Source organism: Scardinius erythrophthalmus (assembly GCF_964197995.2).
Source record: "Scardinius erythrophthalmus genome assembly, chromosome: 18".
NCBI classification, from domain to species: domain Eukaryota; kingdom Metazoa; phylum Chordata; class Actinopteri; order Cypriniformes; family Leuciscidae; genus Scardinius; species Scardinius erythrophthalmus.
The window spans coordinates 13,583,100-13,605,698 of NC_138238.1; the positions used below are offsets into that span (position 1 = coordinate 13,583,100).

At 38.2% G+C, this 22,599-nt stretch overlaps 1 protein-coding gene across 2 annotated transcripts in view; it reads left to right on the forward strand.

The window, feature by feature from the left end:
- The window catches only part of zeb1b (zinc finger E-box binding homeobox 1b), a 59,979-nt gene that overhangs the window by 28,126 nt on the left and 9,254 nt on the right, over positions 1-22,599 (forward strand). The window contains exon 2 of one of the 2 annotated variants that reach the window (XM_081392343.1): positions 16,249-16,416. In XM_081392343.1, the coding sequence (XP_081248469.1) occupies positions 16,249-16,416 (168 nt within the window). The remainder of the gene's footprint in view (positions 1-16,248; positions 16,417-22,599) is intronic. The other variant, XM_081392344.1, reaches the window with a different exon arrangement.

Sequence of the window (22,599 nt, forward strand, 5' to 3'; positions counted from 1 at the left end):
TTACATTTGATTAGGCTACTTTATTCAGTCTCTGTAGTATTTCTGAATAGCCTACTAGTTTTAGACCTAAGCAAAAACTTTTCTCTTTATTTCTCTTTATTGATATCTTTATTCTATTGTATTTATTTGTGCTACTTTTTTCAATTTAATTCAAAGATTGAAATCAAGCTTCCTTGAGTTGTGTAAATTCTTAAGAACAAAATGACCCCATTGTAAAAATGCAATGAGTAGGCTAAGCATACATTTAGGCGAGATAAATGTAATTAAAAAAAAAGTCTAAACTCCCCCCTCAAATTAAAAATTCCCCCCCATAAGAATCACCTAAGGGGGGATTTCCCCCCCATTTTCCAAAATGAAATTCAGGCCCTGAGCTGAATGAACAAATCACACGCATAGAACGTGTCCAGAACGTGTACATGTCCAGAACGTGTTTTTTTTTTTTGTATGTCTTAACTTCTGTTTTTGTGTTTTGGTACATGTTTGAGTCTATACAGTGGCCTCAATAGTTTTTACCTGCATTTAAAAATGTATGAATTTCATCGCATTTCGTAACAAATATGGGTTAACTGGGTTGTGCAAATAAGTAATGCTAGAACTTTCCAGAGAATTAACTTCACTTTTCTAAACCACTTTTAACCAGCTGGTGTTTTCTGGTGATTTCGAGTTCGCCTCAAGTTCACTCAGGTATCTTAACGGAATAAACATTTTGTTAAGTTCAGTGAATCATTCAATATGTTCCGCTAAAGTGCACTTGAGTTGTTTTTTCATTAAAATACATGCTGTTTTGATGATATCTTTGTAATGCAATGACATTCATATATTTGAAAGTGTGTTATAGCACCATGTTTTGAGTTTTTTTTTGTCTTACCTAGCCGTAATAAGTGACAGGCAACAGAAAAATTTGTTAGTAGCCTCGCCCACTCCACATGTCCACTCCAACTATCCATTAAACATAAAATATTTTCTAATTGGCTGTTATTGTCACATCGATCGAGTAGCAGTTTCACATTCAGAGAAATGTGTTGCATCGGTCCTGTATAGATGGAAGTGTTTGGGGCCACTAATATGTTTATGGGAAAATCAGAGAGAAATACTGTGTTAACTGAATGCCTGGGTTGATTATGCTCACTTTGTGTCTAAAAAGAGAATTAGGGGTCAAAAGAGGGTGCCAGGAGGGGCAACTTTTCCCCCAAGCCCTGTGCAGTAGAGCATTTAAGCCTTGTCGTAAAGCTCTCTCTCTCTCTCTCTCTCTCTCTCTCTCTCTCTCTCTCTCTCTCTCTCTCTCTCTCTCTCTCTCTCTCTCTCTCTCTCTCTCTCTCTCTCTCTCTCTCTCACTCACACACACACACACACACACACACACACACACACACACACACACACACACACACACACACACTCGTTATGGCTTAGAGCACATGCTTATAATGCCGGCCTATAGTCCAGAGATCATGTCTTTGAGTAATAATCATTACACTCACAGACTGTGCCTGATTGTTGCTGCAAACCCACAGGTGAGTGTGTGTGTGTGTGTGTGTGTGTGTGTGTGTGTGTGTGTGTGTGGGGGCTGGGGGTGGGTGGGGTGGGGGTGGTGGACAGGGACGGCAATCAGATGATTGTAATCTCTAATCTCTGTTGTTTATCTGACGTGCTGTTTGTTTGTCTCAGATTAAGAGGATGTTTAAAGCTCCGGTGTTTTTGGTACTATTATTCCACTCTAATTGTGTGAGAGAGTGAAAGCATTAACGCATGTGATCGTTTTAGAGAGCGATTAGCCTATTTGACCACTGGTTGTTGTGTATGTGGTGTCATTAGTGTGTGGGTGTGTGTGTGGAGGCGTGCGATGAAGATCAGCAGATGATCGTGTATTTTCGCACACTCTGTGGTCTGCTTGCTACACCGATAACGAAGACTATCATGCAGATCAACAATGTCTTGAATGAACAAAGACCATTCTGCATGTTTTCCTCTTGCTTTTGTGCACATCTGCATGTGTTAATGCGTGTGTATGTGAATGTTTTGTATTTGGTTATTTGGTCTGGCAGGTAAATGTCACGCATGGGAGTGTTGCCTAGCTACAAAAATCAAATGCCATTAGCCCAATGAGAGTAAGAGTGTGCTTCACATTCCTGACAAATAACATGTCCACAACACCACGCCACTCATCTGCATATACACACGCTTCCTGATTTCTTTTCATTTCATCAAATAATTAAAAAGCAAACGATGCGTCTCTTTGAACTCTTTATTGATGATGTTCCGGGTGCTGATGAAGAACTCATGCTTTGTTACACTGTTTCTGACTCTGGTTTTAGACAGTGTTTATAGATTTGTGCTGCATTCACGTCTCATTGGAATTACTGTAATTATGAAATGATGACTTAGAGAATTTTCTCTAAGCTGTTCACATCCTTAAAATCATTTTTTTTTATTTTTGGTTGCAGTTTTCACAACACTAAAATGAATTGTTGTTGGTCTCTTAATCACAATATTAATGCACCTCTAAAAAAATATTGAGGAACTAGGCTAAGTGTTAATTACACTGTAAAAAAATTCTAGCCTCTCCAAGTCAAAATTTTCTAGTGACTGATCACATGTAAATTTTTAAATTGGCCCAAGTGCAATTCTTGTTGCAATAGTCTGTTAACATTGGCTCAATGAGAAATAATACGTCAGACTAATTGAACAATTTAGATGTAACCAGTCACTAGAAAATTTTGACTTGGGGATGTAATTTTTTTCATTTGCTCTGCTTTCCCATTGATTTCTACGTAAGCATGTCCCGGAAGTCTTTGACCCTTATACTTCTTGCGTCTTTTGTAGCATCTCGAAAACCTTGTTTTTTTCCTTGTATGTCTCTAGACCTTGTTTTTTTCTCATCATATATGATATATGATTTGTAGAAGTTGCTGATGACAGTCACAACGGTCAAGTGAGTCCCTGTAAATTTCAACTTTTAATTACGAATTTCGCCAAAAGACGTGAATTTCGCCAAAATGTATCACCATTATTACGTAGTGCCTTGAGTTCCTGTTTTCTAAATATAAAGCAGTGATTGTCTATAGTTTAGGCATTTAACTAGAAGATCAGAGAAGACCCAATATGTAGAGTTATTGTGAGCATTTTCGCTCCGCCAACAAAAATTGTTCAGAACGAAGTCAAAACGAGATTAACAGTTTTGTATTGCTGACAAATCCTGCAGTGAAACGTGCTGTTATACTAAATATCATCACTTTTGGATCACCTCTCAGCCAATCAGATTAGAGGACCGAAACTAAGTGTTGTATAATAGAAAACAAGACTAAAAAGGGTTTACAGATGTTTCTGTTTGTTTTATCTTTAAAGTGTGGCAACAAAACCAAAACTGCCTTTGGGTCTGCTTCAAAGCGTACAGTCCTCTCCTTTCCTCTCCTTTCTTTTGCTTTTCCCCCTAAAGTTGCACTTAAGTGGGAATCAGGGACAACACCGTCTATCACTAAACACACACACGTCTCTGCACAGCATTGCGTCACACCCTCCCATTGTGTTTATTAAAAGCTGCATATGTGAGTTTCCTGAAGTGTCAAAGGATTCGCAAAGTTTAAAGGACAAACGCTCACAAATGTTTAACTTGTTTTAAAAATTCACTACACTATCTTTTTAAAGTGTCTTGTGTGCATGTGTTTGTGTGTGTTGGGAACTATCACAGGAAAGGTTGTGTTCGGGGTCACATTGACTAATAGAATTAGGTCAGTGGAAATGTGGACAGTTCAATACAAATGCTCCTCTCAAATGCTCTTATATTTCTATAGAACAACATTTAAGCTCTGTGTCGTATTAAAGCAAATAATGAACGTTTTGTGTGTCCGCACTTGTCTAGGTCAGAGATCCCATTAATAAAGGTGAGAGGAAATTAGAGTTCTGTGTTGTTTTACATTGAGCGATTTGTCAGTGTGCACATTGGTTTCTGTCAGTGTACATCTTTCTCTTTCTCTCTGACACACACGCGCACACAAGTCACAGACAAAGAGAAGCTTCAGTATGTCAATATATCTGTCCCTGGTGACATCATCTATCTGTCCGGTCAGCCATTTGATCTCTTTTACCGTAAAAGACCCTTTACTTTCTTTGCACACATTCCTGATCTTATTATTCACTATTCATCTGTCCAAGCTATTCCAAAGAGAAAAATGTTTGTGTTTGTAATCTTTCATGCACATTGCTCCGCCCCCAACCACCTGGCCTCATCCAATCCAATCTATAGCTGATGGAATAAAGCCAGACCCGCACCACATATACAGTATGTCACATTAGTGAAGTAAAATGGTTTGAGGATGTTTTTCCATGTTGACTGTAAATAGTGTTCTGTGTGTGTATCTGCAGGGAAGCCGTTAAAATCTTGTGATCGGCGATCAAAGTAAAAACAGGACAACTGATCCTTGTCACTTCTTGTAATTAGTGACTACACCGCCATCCAGGCACTTTTTTTCTCTTTTCCCTGTGAGTCTCAGCACACACACACACACACACACACACACACACACACACACTCACACTCACTCATGGCTGGTTAGGTTAGATATATCTCGGCTGCCCGTGATTGTGTAAGTGATTGCTGTCCTGCCTGTTTAGTAGTGTGTAATGGAGCAGCACTGGATGGATCAGTGAGCTCCAGGAGACGGGGCCTCAACCCCAACTCACTGCCCGGGAACAAGACACTCTTCTGGGGCTCGGCCAGACAATAGCAGAGCTTAAAGAATCTTTTAGATTACGTTTGTAATGAAGGTTTTTTGTTGGTCACTTTTGATCAATGTATTCTTGCTGAATAAAAGTATTAATTTCTTTCTTAGTCTTCTCAGGAGTGTAAATTTAATAGTAAGCAAATTGAGATTAATCTATTAAGATCTGATTTGGGCTGTTGATGATAAAGTTCATCTTCAAATTATACCCTCGGCCAATAACGGTGTCAAAAATTGTTCCTTGCCAACAGATAACTTGTTGTGCTAATTTCACTTCATTATTTTCTGTATGTCTCGCTTGCATTGTATTACGTTTATTTCGGCATTATATGAAAACCCATATCTGTCTGTGTCTTTACAGTCACCAGAGATTGAGTTGCACGGGTTTGTGAAGCAAACTGAGAGTTAAATCTGCAGATCTGTGCTTTTTCTGAGTGTGACGTGGGAGAGTTTCTCGGGTTGTTTTGTTGACTCATCCCTCTGCCTCCAGTGAGAGTGTTGTGAATATGTGTGTGTGTACGCCTGTGGCATCTCTTCACCTCTGAAAGTGTCAGGCTGTCTGAATGATCAGCTTTATGAGACCTGACCTTTAAATACAAGCGTCTGAGCTGCCCCCTCTCTCTCAGTCTTCTTTTCTCTGACCATGTGTGACAGGATCTGCCTCGGGCAAACTCTCCGTCCAGATGAATATGGACTTTGACAGCGATGCGTTGTCTTTTCAAGTCGTTAACAGTTTTTTCTTAACCGCTGTATCTACTCACAGCCCAATCTCTCGCAGATCAAATGCCGCTGAATAATGTCATTTTGAATATTTTAGGTCGGAAAAAGAGGGACCGTTTATCTGTTCCCCCTCCCCCATCCCCAGCGCCCCATTAACAAGAATAGTCATCCTTGCTGCAGACTTCACCTGTTCCCACAATCCAACAGCTGAGACTGTGACTGGGCGTCCTGTCTGTCTGGACCACAGACCAGTTTAATCCGGTTTAAGGTGTTTTCAGCCTAGATGTGCTGCATTAGAATCAGCAATTGAGAGAGAAAAGCACCAGCCAATCAAAATGCTGTATTTGACTGATGTCATCATTATTATATTTTGTGCTGTAGCCTATCACAACAGTGTTGTTATCATTAACTAAAACTAAAACCACTTAAATTTTTGGTCATTGAAATAAAGCTGAAATAAAATTTAATATAAATTTTAAACTTAAAAAATGTAAATGAATATTGGAAATGTTAACTTGGCAACTAACGGAAATGAGTTTAAATTGAAGTACTAAAATTATTACATTTAAAACTAAAATAACATTTTAGATAAATATAATAAAAAACTTATAAATGACTAAAGCACAGAATAAACTTACTAAAAAATGAACTAAAATTAAAATGAAAACCAAAAATATAAAAATAAAAGCTAATTTAAAATATTTAAAAAAAAAAAAACTATATAAATAATGAAAAGAGACTGCATCATGGCTGGAAACAAACTGCTCGGCCAAACAGTATCCAGGATCAGAACTTTATCTTTTAAAATATGTTTTTTTTTAACATGATTATGTTGTCTTCATAACAAAATATTCTGTCCTTTTGTCTGACTAAACTTATGTGCTGTCTGGGAAATGCCCTGCATACACGCACACACACACACACACACACGCACACACATGCACACACGCACACACACACACACACACACACACACACAGTCTGACTCAGACACGATTAGTCATTTTAAGAGCATCTGAATATCTCTCTCTCTCTCTCTCTCTCTCTCTGTATTGGTTTGGATGTGTGCATAAATAAGTGTATCTATGTGGTCTGTTCAGTTTGGTTGAGTTAGTCAGTCAGGCAGACTGTTCAATGTTTCGTCTAGACACCACTGCCTCATTCACTTGTTTTTTTTATTGATTATTTCATAGATTAAAACTTTTTGACAGTGTTTTTGTCCAAGAGAGTGAGCAGACACAATTACATCTCTGGAAAAACCACCAAACAGGGAAACTTGTACACAGAGGAACATTTTATAGCTCAGGGGGTTTATGTGTTCGCAGTTATGTTTCATTGAAATATCAACTTAGTTTCAGAGTTTTCTCCCCCTAAAATTCTAATGCTTAAGAGAAATAAAAATTATATAAATAAGATTTTTTTTTTTTAAGTATTGTGACTCAGATCATTTGGTTTTGGAAAGAATTGGATGAGAAATGTTTATATTGAAATCTATAGGCCTATAACATTTGGCTGAAAATGTTGGCAAATCAAAGCACAGTAAGAGAAAGAAATGAAAGTCAAATTCTCAGGAGAAGAATAAGTTTCCATTAGCTTTCTATTAAATCTCACCGCTAAACAGTAAAGACACTTAAAGCTTATCATTTGTGACTTATTGTGCTTATCTTATAGTGTCTGTAACCCATTTAACCATATTTAAACCATTTAAATCACATTTTACCATTTAAATCCATTTCACAGAATTCTTCACACTTTCCCCCCAAAACAAATGCAGAAAATGCCTGTGGATTGATGACTGAAAGAATAAATATATATTTAACGTATATATCTCATCTGTTGCATTTGAGTGGGAGAGAGAGAAATCCCCATTTCCTGTTGACACAGGTGTGTGGTAATGTCTCTGTGTTCTCATACAACAGTTTGGTGCTTTCTTGTGTTAATTTTGGTAGGGTTACCTTGGCGATGGGACTTTCCCACCCTAAACAAAGTGTTATGTTAGCGTCTAAATCCGGCACGCTGACCATGGGCGGCACTGAACCTCTGTCTGATCTACTTATGAAGATGAGTGTGAGGATAGAAGGAGGCAGATCTGATGGAGGGACGAGTGGGAGGAGAGAGAGAGAGAAGGTTGTGAAAATATACGAAGGAAGGTTTAGGTTAGTGAACCATATCTGCAGGTACAAGACTGACTGACTACCCAGCAGGCACAACAGATGTTTCCTCTTTATATCTACAGACCGGTGAAGCACAAACACACACACGAACAGACACAAAGTCTAGCACTGCACAGACACAGACACAGAGCAGGCTCTGATAATACACAAGTGCCACAACATACCGCCCATGCTTTCACTAACAGGTAATGCACTGCCATGAAACTCACACTTACCGGTATAACTTTCTCTCGGACACTATAGAGTTTAAATTAGTCCACCACATGTATTATGCCTGTGAATGGAGTCGGTTTTACCTCAAACGTAAACATGCTAAAGTAAGAGCTGACGAACTGAAGCTGTGTGGTCTGTTATCATAGTGCAGGTATGACCGCGCTCTCTGACCTTATTTAGAAGAACCCAGTTGCGCTGAGCAAGATTAGCTCAAAATACACTCACATACTCTCATGTGAAGGCCAGACACACCTCATGAATTCTCAAAGTCGCCCTTGCTCAAGCACACACACACACTAACATGCGTGTATTCCTCGCTATGCATTCCTTCTCTTAGCACATCAATGTTAACACTTTTATCACTCATATGAACCTGCAGTCAAGCGAAGTGTACATTAGCAATGTGTTTGTGTTTGACATGTACTCTTCTCCGATGAATATAGACAGCCTGCCGAGGCTAATTAGCTTTTTAGCATTGGCTGGATAATGATGCACTTGTGAAGTGACGCTCTTAGCAGGACAAGTGGCGCCACCACCATTCATGACATGTGTGTGCTGACTCCCAGAGGGCAGGAAGTGGGAAGGAAAGAATGGGAAAGCAAGGAGAATGAGATGTAGGAGTGTGAATATTATGCACTTTCAGTTAAGTTGCAATGCAACTGTAGCCTAGGTCGTGCCATGGTGTTCTTGCAGGAAACAGGTTTAAATATATACCACTTTGACTTGATTTTCTTTCCATAGGGATGCACCCTGTTGGTAGTCAGCTTGTAGTCAGTATTGGAGATTTAATTTTAGACTCTTCTTTCAACCTGTTTTTGATGACTTTTTCTGTCTTGAAGTTCTAACTTGAAGGGTGGTTTAAGTACACTGCCCAGTTAAGAGCACATATACCACATAAACATAAGATAGACATAAATAGTTTTGTAACTTAGTGTATTTATTATATATTATTTATTTATTATATATTTATAATATATCATATTTATATAAATATTATAAAATATTATTAAAATATTTTCTAAATATCAATTTTTATATTTTAGAGTGCAACTATAATTTGCAACAGTAATATATTTCTGACAAATATTTGACTGACAAAAATAAATAAAAAATATTTTAGCCTGGAACTCCTTGAACTCTACTTTCCACTTTTTCGTTTTTCATTTCAGAAAGCAAACAATTTTTCATATTTTTCCATACTAAATTAAGTAGTTGATCCTTCACATTACTGATTTTAATTTATTTACAGCCAAAATATGAGTAATTTTTCTTACATTTTTATTTTTAGATATTTTAGAAATTTATCAGGCTGTGACATGAAATTAATTATCAGCTTATTTATCTCTGCCAGAATTTTTATATCGGTGCATCCATATTTTTCCCATCTCTCTTCCTCTCTGACATCAGGAACGGAGACGCACATCACATGAATTCTAAATGCTTTACAAATGGGGCCATGCTGTGTCCCATCTGCTTCTTTTGCCTCGATGACATCTCCTAGGGAACAGGTCGCCCCCTACAGCCCAGAGCAGAGTGTGCAGCCTAAAGCCCAGCCTCTGAAAACGGAGAACAGAAACATAATGATACAGGCCGCATGTGGAATCCGAGTCTTTCTCTGGAGTGGGTTTGCACACTCCCCAGACGCACAGAGATGTGTGCGGTGACAGGCTTTTGTTTGATGTAATGGCTCTGTCTTGTTGTGGTTAAAGTGTGTGCGAGAGAAAAGAATGCTGGGTGGGGATGTGGTTTGAAGCCTGTGACACACTGTGTGTGTTTGCCAGTGAAAAAAAGAAAAAGAGTTTGTGTGTAATAAAGGATTGCCATTCAGTCAGAACATGCATGGTCCAGAAGGGTTTACTGCACTTTTCTAGTTCTGCTTTGTTATTTTTCAGTTTTCAAAAAGAAAAACAGAAAAGTGTGTGTTTGTGTGTATTGAAGCTTTGGTTTATATATAGGTCAGTTGTAGCGAAGGGTTTGTCTTCATTCCTCCAACGCTGCTGTATGGATACGTTCTTCACACTATGACAAATCCAGCTATGCGTTGTACAGTTATTAGAGCTGCTTTACAAATGTTACAGTTAATGACAGGAGGAACATCCATCAGGATCCATTCACTTAGCAAGTTTGATTTCCCATCATCCTCTACACAGGTTCTCGTATTACAAAATGACTTGTACAGGGCTAACTAGATTTTTTCCACTATGGGGTTCTTAAAGAGTTCTGAGTGGTTGCTAAGGTGTTGCTATGCGCAGTCGCAGTGAGGTTTCTAAAGTTTTTCAATGTGGATTCTAGGGTGCTCTAGGTGTTTGCTATGGGGTTGCTATGCATTTACTAGTGTGTTTTGGTATGTGCTAAGTTGTTACTATGCAGTTAAGATGTTATGCAGTTAAGACGTTCCTATTCAGTTGATAGAGTCTACTCAGTGGGTGCTCAGGCATTGCTAGGTGGTTGTGATCCCGATCTGAACTCTGATTTGTGATGCTGTCTGAATAATAATGAAACCGTGTTCATTCGTTGGCCAGAGGAGAACTGCCACCTCCTCCCCTAACTCCCCCCCCCCCCCCCCCCCCCCGACTGAGCCTGGTTTCTCCTAAGGTTTTTTTCTCCATTCTGTCACATGATAAAGTTTGGGTTCCTTGCCACTGTTGCCTCTGGCTTGCTTAGCTGGGGACACTTAATATTCAACAATATTATTGATCTGACTATGCTGAACTGCAATGAGCTGGACGACGACATAACTGTTTCTACAGAACTGCTTCATAGATGAAATTAACTGATTTAGTAATGGATGATCTTTACAATGGAACTGAATCAACACTGAACTGATCCTGGAACAACATTTCAATCAACCAATCAGATTTGAGGGACAAGTTAAAAGTTTGTCAAGTTTAGGCTAACAACCAGGGTTAGGTGCTTCTACATCTGTGTTATTCACCTATTAGGGGTAGGGAAAGGGTTAGCACTAAATTTTCAGATAGCATTGTTGTTCCAGGGTCAACAACATATGTTGATCCAGGGACTTGTCTTACTTGGCAAAATCACGGTGACTGTTCTTGGTGGTGCTAAGGCCTTCCTAAGGTGCTATGGGGTTGCTAGGATGTTCTAGGTGGTTCCTAAGGCATTGCTATGCAGTTGCTAGGGTGTTCTTGGTTGGGGCTCACTGCTCAGGCATTGCAAGTGTGTTCTCTGTGGTAGCATGAGGTTGTTAGAGTGTTCTTGGTTGGGTGTTAAAGTGTTGCAAGGGTGTTCTGGGTGGGTTCTAGTGGGTTGCTTTTTGCCCCAAATCAGATCTCAGTACATAAATGGGATTTTTTCCATCACCCTGTTTTTATGCACATTTTGAAGTATCGCATCAGAAACGATTGATGGAAACACCACATGAAAAAAAAAAAAAAAATCCCGTAATTCGCAAAAAAATGTTTACGCTCGCTTGATGTGGTTTTTGACTTGTGAGAAAAAGAGTTAAATAATGGGAGATGGAAACGCATTTGTTGAATAAATTCTGATGTAGCAAACATTAAACCCATGTGATTAACCGGCTGTTTCCGCTTATGGTGTTTTATTTACTGTTGGTTACTAAGTTACCAATACCACAGTCATCCGCTCGAACAACTTGATGGAAATTCACATAATTTTCTTCTTTTTTTTTTCTTCTCCAAACTTTGAAAATATTCGCTTCATGTTTGGGTGGAAACCCAGCTATTGTCTGTCAAATCAAACAAGGTAACAGCACACCTATCCTCATCAAAATGATGATTTGAGGAATCATTCAAGTTCTAGTAGTTGCGCACCAAAGTTTAATACTTGTAGGTTTGTTTAAATCGCTAAAGCTATGTGAGCAACAGTAACATGCACCACTAATTAGTCTTTGCAGTTGAAAAGCAACAGTGCAGTATGTTCCTGTTGTAATGAAGGTTTAAAAAAAAAAAAAAAAGCCGACACAGCGATCTGTCGTTATGGTCCAGCCACTGAGGGAGAGTGTTATGATTGGACATTCCACGCATAGCTTCTCTTACCGGGGTTGGAGGAGCGAACTAGAAGCTCTCTCACTCCTGGACGAACAAACGAGTGAAAAAACCCAGCTATCCATTCTTACTGTAGCCTCCTTCTAAAACAAACAGCCATTCTCCCGCCGCAAAGATAGCTTTGGAAAAAAAAACACGTTCATAAGCCCTAAAGGCAACTGTGTTTGCAATGGAAACTCAATTATAGGCCATTAAGGTTTTTTTTTTTTTTTGTAGAGATCATCCAGCTCATGTTGTCATATGTTGGTTCGGGCAGACTTACAGGTATACAACAAGTTACTTTCCATACAAAGCTCAGGACTTTGGGAGGTAAACGTGGCTGTTGCTGTGAAGAGGAAAGCATGCTGTAATTTACTGCTCTTGTGCCCCCCTCAAGATCCCTTCATTGGTGATAAATCCCATGAACAGAATCCTGACCAAGGTATCAGTGTGCCCCAGTGATTATTTTCTTACACCACAGGCCACAATGATTAATATGCTCTGCAGAGAGTGTTCCAGGAGAGAGACACTCCTGAAAGATTTAACGCACTGTTTGTTCTCTTAGCACATTTGATTCTTACTGGCTAATTCTATGTATCTTCTCAGAGTGGCAAACTATACAAAGGTCAGATAATTTATGTTTTCATTCATGTACCATATCGTTGTTAGATTTTAGAGATCAGTATCGGTTGTTATAGTATAAATACCATCCTAAATGTGGGGTTGGTAAGATATATATATATAAAATATCCCATTTTTACATTTAGATTACCTTTGCACTCATCTTACGCTACCTTAAAGTTAATCTTTAAAACCATTTGAATTTAGTAACACTGTAAAATGTAATAATTTGCAAATATAAAAAATGTATATCCATTTTCATACTGTACATTATAATATTTGATGCCTAAATTCATTTGTATCATTTAAAATGACAGATTTTTGTTTTTAGATATTAATATTAATAATATTAATGGCTAGATTTGTTAATTTTGAACCAGCAACATGTCTTATTTGTGTAAATCACGCCATGCTTGTGCTTGAATAACCTCTACATAGAGATTGAGAGGGCAAGTAGCAGATGAGAATGTTGTAAGTGGCAAAGACTCATGGGAAACCTGCAGCTCACCTTCCTAAATGACAAATCAATAACTCTTGTCTGCCTCAAAGTCTCATCTGTCTTTTATCTGAGCTGAAGTTTAGAAAGAAGAAAGTTCAATTCATTATTTAAAGTTTCTATTTTTGATGTACTGTACTGCTAACAAGCAGTTGACCTCTACCCAGGTGATTCGGGTTGTGTATGTGTACTCATTTAGGGAACTCTTTAATAGGCATTTATCTGTGTGCCTTGACAGATATCACTGCAGTGTCCTATTAAGTGGTCTCAAACATGTTTGCTTCGGAGAATCACCTGGAGTTCTGGGAATACAGGCTTTATCATGCAGGTAGCCTACAGAGTAGCAGATTGGAGTCCAGTTTTTGCCCAGTCAACATATCACCTCACTAGGTTGATTGTAAAATCCATAGTTGAGGCCTAGCTGGAAAACTGATTGACCTGTAGGAATGTAGACTCATTAGGCTAATGGTTTCATAGGCTGACTTGACATATTCATAGTGCTGTGCATGCCGGCAACACATGCAAAGACCATTGAATGTTTCGGTGGAATGTCAATGTTTGTATTTGGACAAGTGTATGTGATATATTGAGAAATACTGTAGGAAGTACATTTAGCAAGCATTTACATAACTGAGTAGAGCCTTGGCCTGGTGGTTAGCGCACATGCTAAAAATACTATGAGCTGTAGTTCAGTATCCCTTTCCATCATCATTTCCTGTTTTTTCCCTATTACAGGGTTTTGAAAAATATGTATATCACCTTGTGAGGAACCTTCTTCCTAAAATATTATGGCAGTTGTATATTTTAATGTGTACAATCCATATACACTACAAGTTTTGAAAGAAGTCTCTTATGCTCACCAAGGCTGCATTTATTTGATCAAAAATACTCTGACCTCTAACCTCTCTACTTAAGGTACAGATGTTGAATGTTTTATGCTGTCTTTTATGTGTTTTTTTATTTAGGACAGTTTGTTCTTCCCGTGCCTTCACACCGTTTTAGTTTACAGCTCCAGCATAATGTGAGCTATTCCTTTCTCGGTAAACCGTTTGTTTAGTCACTTTTCCTGTGTGTACCTCCTGAAGGCTGTAATGAAATCTCTCATGTGGAACGGCGGAACAAGGCTCGTGGCTGTTTGTCACGGATCATTCACAGTGAGCTCACACACTCTCTGCTGTCCCTTTACTTCTGTCTTCTGCTGACTAGCCACACCGTTTGCTTCCCTTGGCTGAACAGCCTGATGGGATTGGTAGCATCTCCTTCACAGTACACCGAATTGACTGTTGTGGTGATCCGTGCATCACTCGGATAGGTTTGACAGAACTTGTGGCTAGTGAGCGATGGGACTATCTTTATGATTGTGATTTTTTTTCTTTTCATTTCGCTATAGACAGCAGTTTTCAATCACGGCACATGTCGAGACTCTACTTTCAGTTACATACATAGACATGCCACAGGTCTTTGCTGTGATCCATGACCTTAAAACCAAAGATGGAGTGTGAGATTGAGAGAAAGAAAGAGGTTAAGAGGTTTGTACATGCCCAGAACAGGTGGAGAATGAAAGTACAGGCCAGAGAAATAAAAGAAGATTGAGAGTGTGAGAGGAAGAGAGAGAGAGAGAGAGAGAGAGAGAGAGAGAGAGAGAGAGAGAGAGAGAGAGAGAGAGAGAGAGAGAGAGTTGGTTAAAGAGTGCAACAAAAAGCACAAAATCAGCTGAATGTAAATGTGCCAGATAAGCCCGGTAGAAGAGATATTGTGTGTGTGTGTGTGTGTGTGTGTGTGTGTGTGTGTGTGTGTGTGTGTGTGTGTGTGTGTGTGTGTGTGCATGTGCGTGCGTGTGTGTGTGTGTGTGAGAGAGAGAATCTACGGCCAGCCCCTCTGCTGACTTTGCTCCTCTCAAAGGAAAATTGATTTGGCCAGAGAGAGGTACTTAGATGAGTGGAAAAGAAGAATGACAGAGAGCGAGAACGGCGAGAGAAATGGAGAGAGAGAGAGAGAGAGAGAGAGGAGGAGGATGGAGAAGAAGGCTCTTCTACACACCTATTTCTTTCCCTGCAAAAAATACACACCTGCTGTGCATGGTCAACAATGATTCACATATATTACCTTGATAATTACTCCCAGTCGTTTGTGTCATGTACATTTAATGCGTAAATATCTGTTTTGGAAAATTAGCTTTTTTTAACAATCAAAGAGATAGATCACTCAAAAATTCGTGCATAATTGACTTACCTTCATGTTACTCCAAAGACTTTCTTTCTTCTTTGAAATATAATATATATAATATATTTCTTTTGTTCCTCAAAAGAAAGACTGACATAAGGGTTAGTAATTGATGACAATTTTCAGAATAACAGTAATACAGATTCCCCAGGTGGCCACAAACTCTTCATCCGAAACACATAGAAGTGCTGGATTTTTCCTGTCACTGTGTTTGAAACTGTCTTTCTTTTAGCTGAATTTATAAATCTGAGCATCTAACCTCCTCTTGATTTATGCATGCTCCATTAGAGGCCTTGTCCTGCCAGCACTTACCTTTAACGAATGAGAACTTGTTGGGCGAGCTTACCACTCCGTCATCCGCTGTTTTAATAGAATGTCAAATCACACTTAGCCTAGCATGCAAACACATACATTACTAATTAAGGTCATCTGGCCTGTTACAGAAAATCAATGGTGTTTTAGCTCGATCTCTCTTTCTTTTTTCTGTGCTGCTGAAATGGAGGTCAACCAGTCCCTCCTCTTTGTCAAAAAAGTAAACAGGCATTTAAACGTTACAAAAGGCCTTTTTTTCCGATTGCACTCCAATAAAAAAACATGTTTCTTGTGTTGTATGGTAAATGATCTCTCTATTATAGCACCTTGATCGTCATTTCACGTTTGAGATGATATGATTACAGTGTCTGGCCATGTCCACACTGAACCGTTTGGCCACAAATGGTTTTAACACAAGCCATTCTGATTTATTGATTCAATCTCGAGTGATTCTTTGTCTTGTTTCATTGGCTCACTGAAAGACACAGGAACTGCTCCACTACTATTTGGTATTTAATTGAATTATTCCCTTAAGTACACTTCATCTCTCTACATCTCTTCAGTCATCTCTCCCGCTTCAACAATGGGCTTCATCTGAGCTGCTGTGTCTCTCTTTAATATTGTCTGGCTCTATCTTGTAGTCGTTTATACCAACTGCGTCTTTCCAAATCTTGAGGGTTTCATCAACCCTTTTGTGGTTTGCAAGCATTTGCAGGCTCCATGTGTTAGCATTCTCTTTAAGTGTTGTGTTTTCTCTGTCTCTGCAGTGAGTAACTACAGTCATGTGCTGGAGGGCCAGTCAGACTCAGATGATGAAGATAAGCTTCACATTGTGGAGGAGGAAGGGAGTCTCCTGGACGGGGCTGACTGTGACAGCGTGGCCCCTGACGATGACCCCAATGGGGCCGCCGACCCGGACGGCAGATGGGATGATGGTAAGCCCGCCTCATTGAGACATATCGTCATCAAGAACTCTCTGTATATTGAGTCTCATTTTGGGTTCATCTGATCCTGATCAGCCAAGTTTATCATAGGACATGTTCAAAAACAGCTAGATGTAACAGAACACCAGTGTTTTAAGATGCATATTTTAAAAGTTAGACTATTTTTAAACTGACATGCTGTTTCAAAATGGCAAAGCTTGTGACTGGATGCTCCAAAAACAGTGCTAGACGTGCTAGACGTGATGCAACAGCCAAAGACGTCTGTCTGAATTCTGGGAAATGTGTGTGTATGGCTGTAGCTGCGGTGCTTTTCCGTGAGGGTTTGCTATGTAAACTGTCTAAAAGCTTACTGTCATCACACATATATAAAAAATATGATAAATACTGAGAAAATCTAACAGGGGAATAAAATCAAAGACTATAGATATGCAAAGACGATTACTTATCTACATGGCAGAATACGTCCCACCTTCTAAATGAAAGAGCCAATCACTTCCCATGTAAACCTGAGATGCTCGCTTTAGGACTGCACATGCACATTGCCTGGTTTAGCCTGAAAAATAAGCTTTAAAAAACACTATTTGAACATAAGAAGCAACATTTATGAGACAATTCATGTCAGATTTTGTTGTTGATTTAAATGTGAGTTCGGCAATCAGTTTTTGAGATTTCAGTATTCCCCCATTTCAAATAGATAGGACTTGGCATTGCAAATATGGCCTCTGAGTGAACAGACTTTCCTTGAAAGGGACTTTGGTAAAATATTCATCTTATTATCACATAAGACTAAAAAAATGAAAAAGAAATGGGAATTTGTTGGTCAAAAAATGTGGGGACCCTATAGATAAATTAGTTGACTTTACAAATTGACTAGTGAGTTGTTTCGCTAATAGTTAACCATCATCAGCATCATCACATTCAAGGTTTTATGGTTTATTAAAGAGACATGAACTCTAATCTCTCTTAAGGTGCGGTCACATTTACCGTTGTTCAGCTCATTTTCGGAAGCAAAATCCAGTCATTTCAGTAGGAATCCATGCATCTGGAATTTCATGTGAAGGCAAAAGATTTTCCTACACAGATTTGGCAACGGATTTAACTTGCTGCATCGACTAACTGAAAGCAGCTTGGTTTGGTGACTTCTGCCTCATTATTACTGGCAATGGACAAAGTTTTAGTCAGTGAAATTTCACAGAAATGTTGCTAATGTAAGACTAGAATAAAAGGAATCATGGGGAAAACATTAGGAAAAAAACATGGGAATTCATTAGTCAGAAATTCTGAATATCCTGTAGATAAACTAGTTGACTTTTCAAATTGACTAGTCAGCTACTAACAGCTTCTAACGTTATTACACTTACACAAACGTTATTTTAAGGGTATGTGACCTGTAATCTCTCTTAGAGACAAAATTCAACACCGTTCTTTTGCTGCCTTTCAAGCACAGGTATTTTCTTCAGAAAATGTAGACCTAGTTTTTATTGTGATGCTGAAATCTTGTCTCTATCTGGATAATGATCTATATTGATAGAAGGTGACTGGGATACAATAGAGCTCTTTTCTCTTTTTACAAAAGGCATTTCTCCTTGGGTTAATATGTATTGCCTGCAGTGTTGGGATTGTTTATGCTGGAAAAGGTGAACACAAAGTCTGTTGTGTGTGAGCTACCAGCATGCTATTGTGCATTAAGTTTAGCGTTGCGGGACGCAGGCATCGTGGCAGGTAATATACCGCTGCTATAACCAGAGCAACTGCTTGCACAGCAGCCTCGCGTTCAGTTTTTTCATTCAGTACATTTTCTCTCCACTTTGTATTTGTAGGTTTGCTCCAGAAATTCATAGTTCTCTGTCATTTTAATTTCTGCCAGTATCCATTCATTCATTCATTCCTCTCTCCCGGCTTCTCTGTCAGTTCTCTGCAGGATGAAGCTTCAGTGAAGGAGAAAGTCATTGTTTTTGGCAGAGCTCTCCAAACATTAAACACTTCACAGAAACCTGAGTTAAGAGAAAGGGACTACACTCTCGCTCTCTCTCTCTCTCTCTCTTGAATGTTTCTTTTTACCTCCATACCACCTTCATCTCTTTGTAGTCTTTCTTTGTCCGTCTGTTGCTTCTTTGTTGTATGTAGAGTGTTCTTTCAATAAAGTGTTGTTGTAAGTCTCTAATGTTTTCCCAGAATTCTTTGCGTGTTCTTCCTTTTAACATGTTACAGCACAGGATCCAAGCACCTGTTGCACCTTTTCTCCTTCATTTCATGGCTTTAGCCTCTCCATTGCCAATAGCTCAGCTGCAGAAAGAGGCCCAGATATACGAGCCATTAGGAAGCGTGTCACATAGAGAAATTGGTCTGCCGAGATGTAATGTGCATTGTTCTCTTTTCTCAGATGTCGTGTTTGAGTTATATACACTTCTCTGCCTAAGCTTCCCATCATTCATAGAGCTCCGGGCTATAAAACAGCCACTAGCCATAATGGTTCAGGACTATCAGTCCAACTCTCACTCTCCATTCCAGGCTATCCCACACCTTTCATTATTTTCTTTTTTCTTTCTTTTTATCTTGGCAGCGATCTCTATTTTATAGTACCACCTAGTTTAGAGACAGTACGGCAGACTCTCTGTGGTCTCTCTGTCTGTGTTTGTTTTAAGGCTGCAATTCTTGTGCGCCCCTCTACCTCAACCTCCGCTTTTACTTTCCCTCCGTCCTTGCTATACTTCTCTGCACTTCATTCTTCACGATCAGATGACTGGCCGCTCGCTCACTGTCAGCTCTCATGTTCTCTGAGATGAAAAGGCTCCCCTCGCAGTCATTTATGGGGAAATACTCTGTAAACCAATACATGATTACTATCGCATGGATAGTGACGCTGCATATCCAATTTTATATGTCATACCACTATATTATTTAACCACACTTTTTTTGATCAGGCATTAGGAATCAGCCATTTACGTAATGTGGTGTGCATAGGCACCTAGCATAATGGAACAAGGAACATGGTGGATGGGCTTACCTCATTTTTGACTAGGGTTTAAAGTGCCTGAGCATATGGTGATGGAGTAATTGGTCACTGGGGAATGTGCTGTAAGTGCCTTACTCATAATGGAAATCCCACCAGAACTTTAATCAGGAAAAGTGAAGCTGGTGAATTCTGGGAAATGTAGTTCTGGATGCTCGTCTGCGCTAAGAGGCACACAATAAAAATCAGAATCACACATGAATCTAGTGTCCTGTTCATGTTATATATATATATATATATATATTTATTTATATATATATATATATGACCCTGGACCACAAAAACCAGTCACATGGGTCAAGTTAGATTTATACACCACATGAAAGCTGAATAAATAAGCTTTACATTGATGTATGGTTTGTTATGATATGATTTTGATATATTGATATATTATATTTGGCAGAGATACAACTATTTGAAAATCTGGAATAAAAAAAATCAAAACATTGAGAAAATCGCCTTTAAAGTTGTCCATTTATGTTCACGATTGTGCTGCATTCACTCACAAAAATACATGTTTTATATATTTACGGTAGGAAATTTACTAAATATCTTCATGGAACATGATCTTTACTTAACAGACTAATGATTTTTGGCATAAAAGAAAAATCAATAATTTTGACCAATACAATGTATTTTTGGCTATAGCCACAATATATATATAGCACAGTATAGCAACCGTGCGACTTGTGACTGGTTTTGTGATCCAGGGTCACATATATATATATATATATATATATATATATATATATATATATATATATATATATATATATATATATATATAAAAATATAAATATACTGTATATGTGTGTGTGTGTGTGCCGCCTAATATTTAAGATTCTTTGATGAATAGAAAGTTAAAACAAACAACATTTATTTGCTGTTACAAACCTTTTGTAACATTATGAAACAAAAAAATACTGTCACTTTTTTATCAATTCAATGCATCCTTATGAATAATTTCTTTAAAACAAAATCTTACTGTCCTCAAACTTTTGACCTATCTCTATATACATATATATCAAGGCAAATAGATCAGAATTATTCAGTATTATCATTATTTTGTAATATATAATATTCATTATTACAATTCTGAGTCATTTTGATCTCTTTGCCCTTATAATTAATCAATGTAGCCTACAATTCATAACCTCCACCTATTTACTTCTGATGGACATTCCAGGTTAGAGTGTATTATGTGTATCAGTTTAGGAGTGTTGTCTGTTCAAACCAGTATCTGATACAGTCTTCATTAAAAGGGTCATATGAACAACCTCACAGAAAAATCAGATTTGAGCAGAAAATCAGATTTGGTTCACATTCAGCTGCGGTGAGAACCAACCGTAACTGTTTAGTGGGTTTTTTAGGATATTGGAACTACGTTCACAGTACCTCACAAGATTTTATGCACATTTTCCTTTAGTTTCTCAAGTTAACCGTCACAAGTTAAAGTAAATCTATGAACTGGATGAGCTTTGACACTCATGTGACTAGTGCATCATTCTCAAATCAAACCAAGCCCATCACAGACCACTCATGCACTTTATCTGACCTTCACCCTTAATGTGTTTCACAAGGTCAGGATGTCAATATATAATCATAAGTGCATGTATTGTACTGTACGTGTGTTAGCTACTTCACTGAGCTTAGACTACAGCACATATCTTTTCTGTTTTAGTTTTAGCTTGTTGTACAATCACAGGATAATCTCTGTCTGCCTTTGTGAACAGTTTATTATTGTATGACCTGAGGGGATATTGTCCCTCACAAGATGTCACAGGACTTTTATTAATGTGGTGTAATAAAGAGATAACCTAGATTGTGAACGTTTCTTGGAAATGGTGTAATGTGAAAGATCTGAGTGTAGAATGAGGAAGGACACTCGTCCAGCCTCACTAACATTCATGTCTATCTCTGGCCCACTTATAATGTGAGATTGTCACAGCTACAGTAGTGTTGTGATGTCATGACAACAGCATGCTGTAATGGCTGGCAAAGCTTGGAGCAAGAGCTCTTGTAATCATGTTTTTTTACTAGCAGAACATCTCACACCCAGATTTCAACACGATTTAAACCTCTCAGGAACGTTTGGGAGGGACCTACTGAAACATTTGCCATTGAAATCACTTGAGATCATGATAGAGTTTATCTTTTTCAGTGTGTTCAAGGTTTTTCTGTCTGCAAATGTCAAGAGCATAGTTTAAATGAATATGCGGATGAATCTATAACATTTGCGTAGTGTTCTGTAACTCTTTTATTCTAGTGCCAAAAAATTTAGTCTAGCTGCAAAATTTCGGACAAATAGTTAGGGTATGATTTTATCAACGATAACCAAGATGAGACTAAAATAACAAAAAAATTATGAGCGAACAATAACACTGCAAGATATTAACAATTTAAAATGTTTTTAGATTTATTTATAGATTTACAAATGTTGGATACATGCAATAAATGAATAAATGTTTCTACTTCTGTAGATTAACGTAAACTAAAGTCATGCCATTGCAGTCAGAGTAAAATGGAATAAAATGAATAATTAATTATATTTATAATTAAAAAATATATATTATTAAAATAATAAACATTTAAATGTTAACAATAAAAAATAAATTATTAAATGAACTGATAATAATAATAAATATTGTCAATTTAATATACATTTATATAATAATAAATAACTGTAAAATAAAAAAAATAAAAAATAACAATGACAGGATATGTCTTCTTTGTATAGAACCAAGGACGTCCTTCTATACCGTGGTGAGAAAATCCTACTTGTCAGACAAATAAACAGTGTCTGTGTGAATCAGCGTCCCTTATGGAGACATCACTGCTGACAAGGGTAGAGTGCACTACAGAAAGAGCTGCTGAAAAACAGAGTGAGAACAAGCAAAAGAACACTGACATAAACAAAAAAAAAAAGCCTTCTTCATTTAGTTTTTCTCCCTCACATATTGCAGGATCTCTTAAATCGTTCCGACACACAAATGCACAAATGTCCTCAGGTGTTTCCGAATGTTGTTTTGACTCGCTAGCAAATGCCATTAGTTGTAATTGCTGACATTGCGGACTCATTTTCAGTATACGCATGAGAGAGCGCATAGCTAAGGCACAGAACAGTGTGCCGCCCGGGGGCTCAGTTTCTCCCGAAGCCTTCG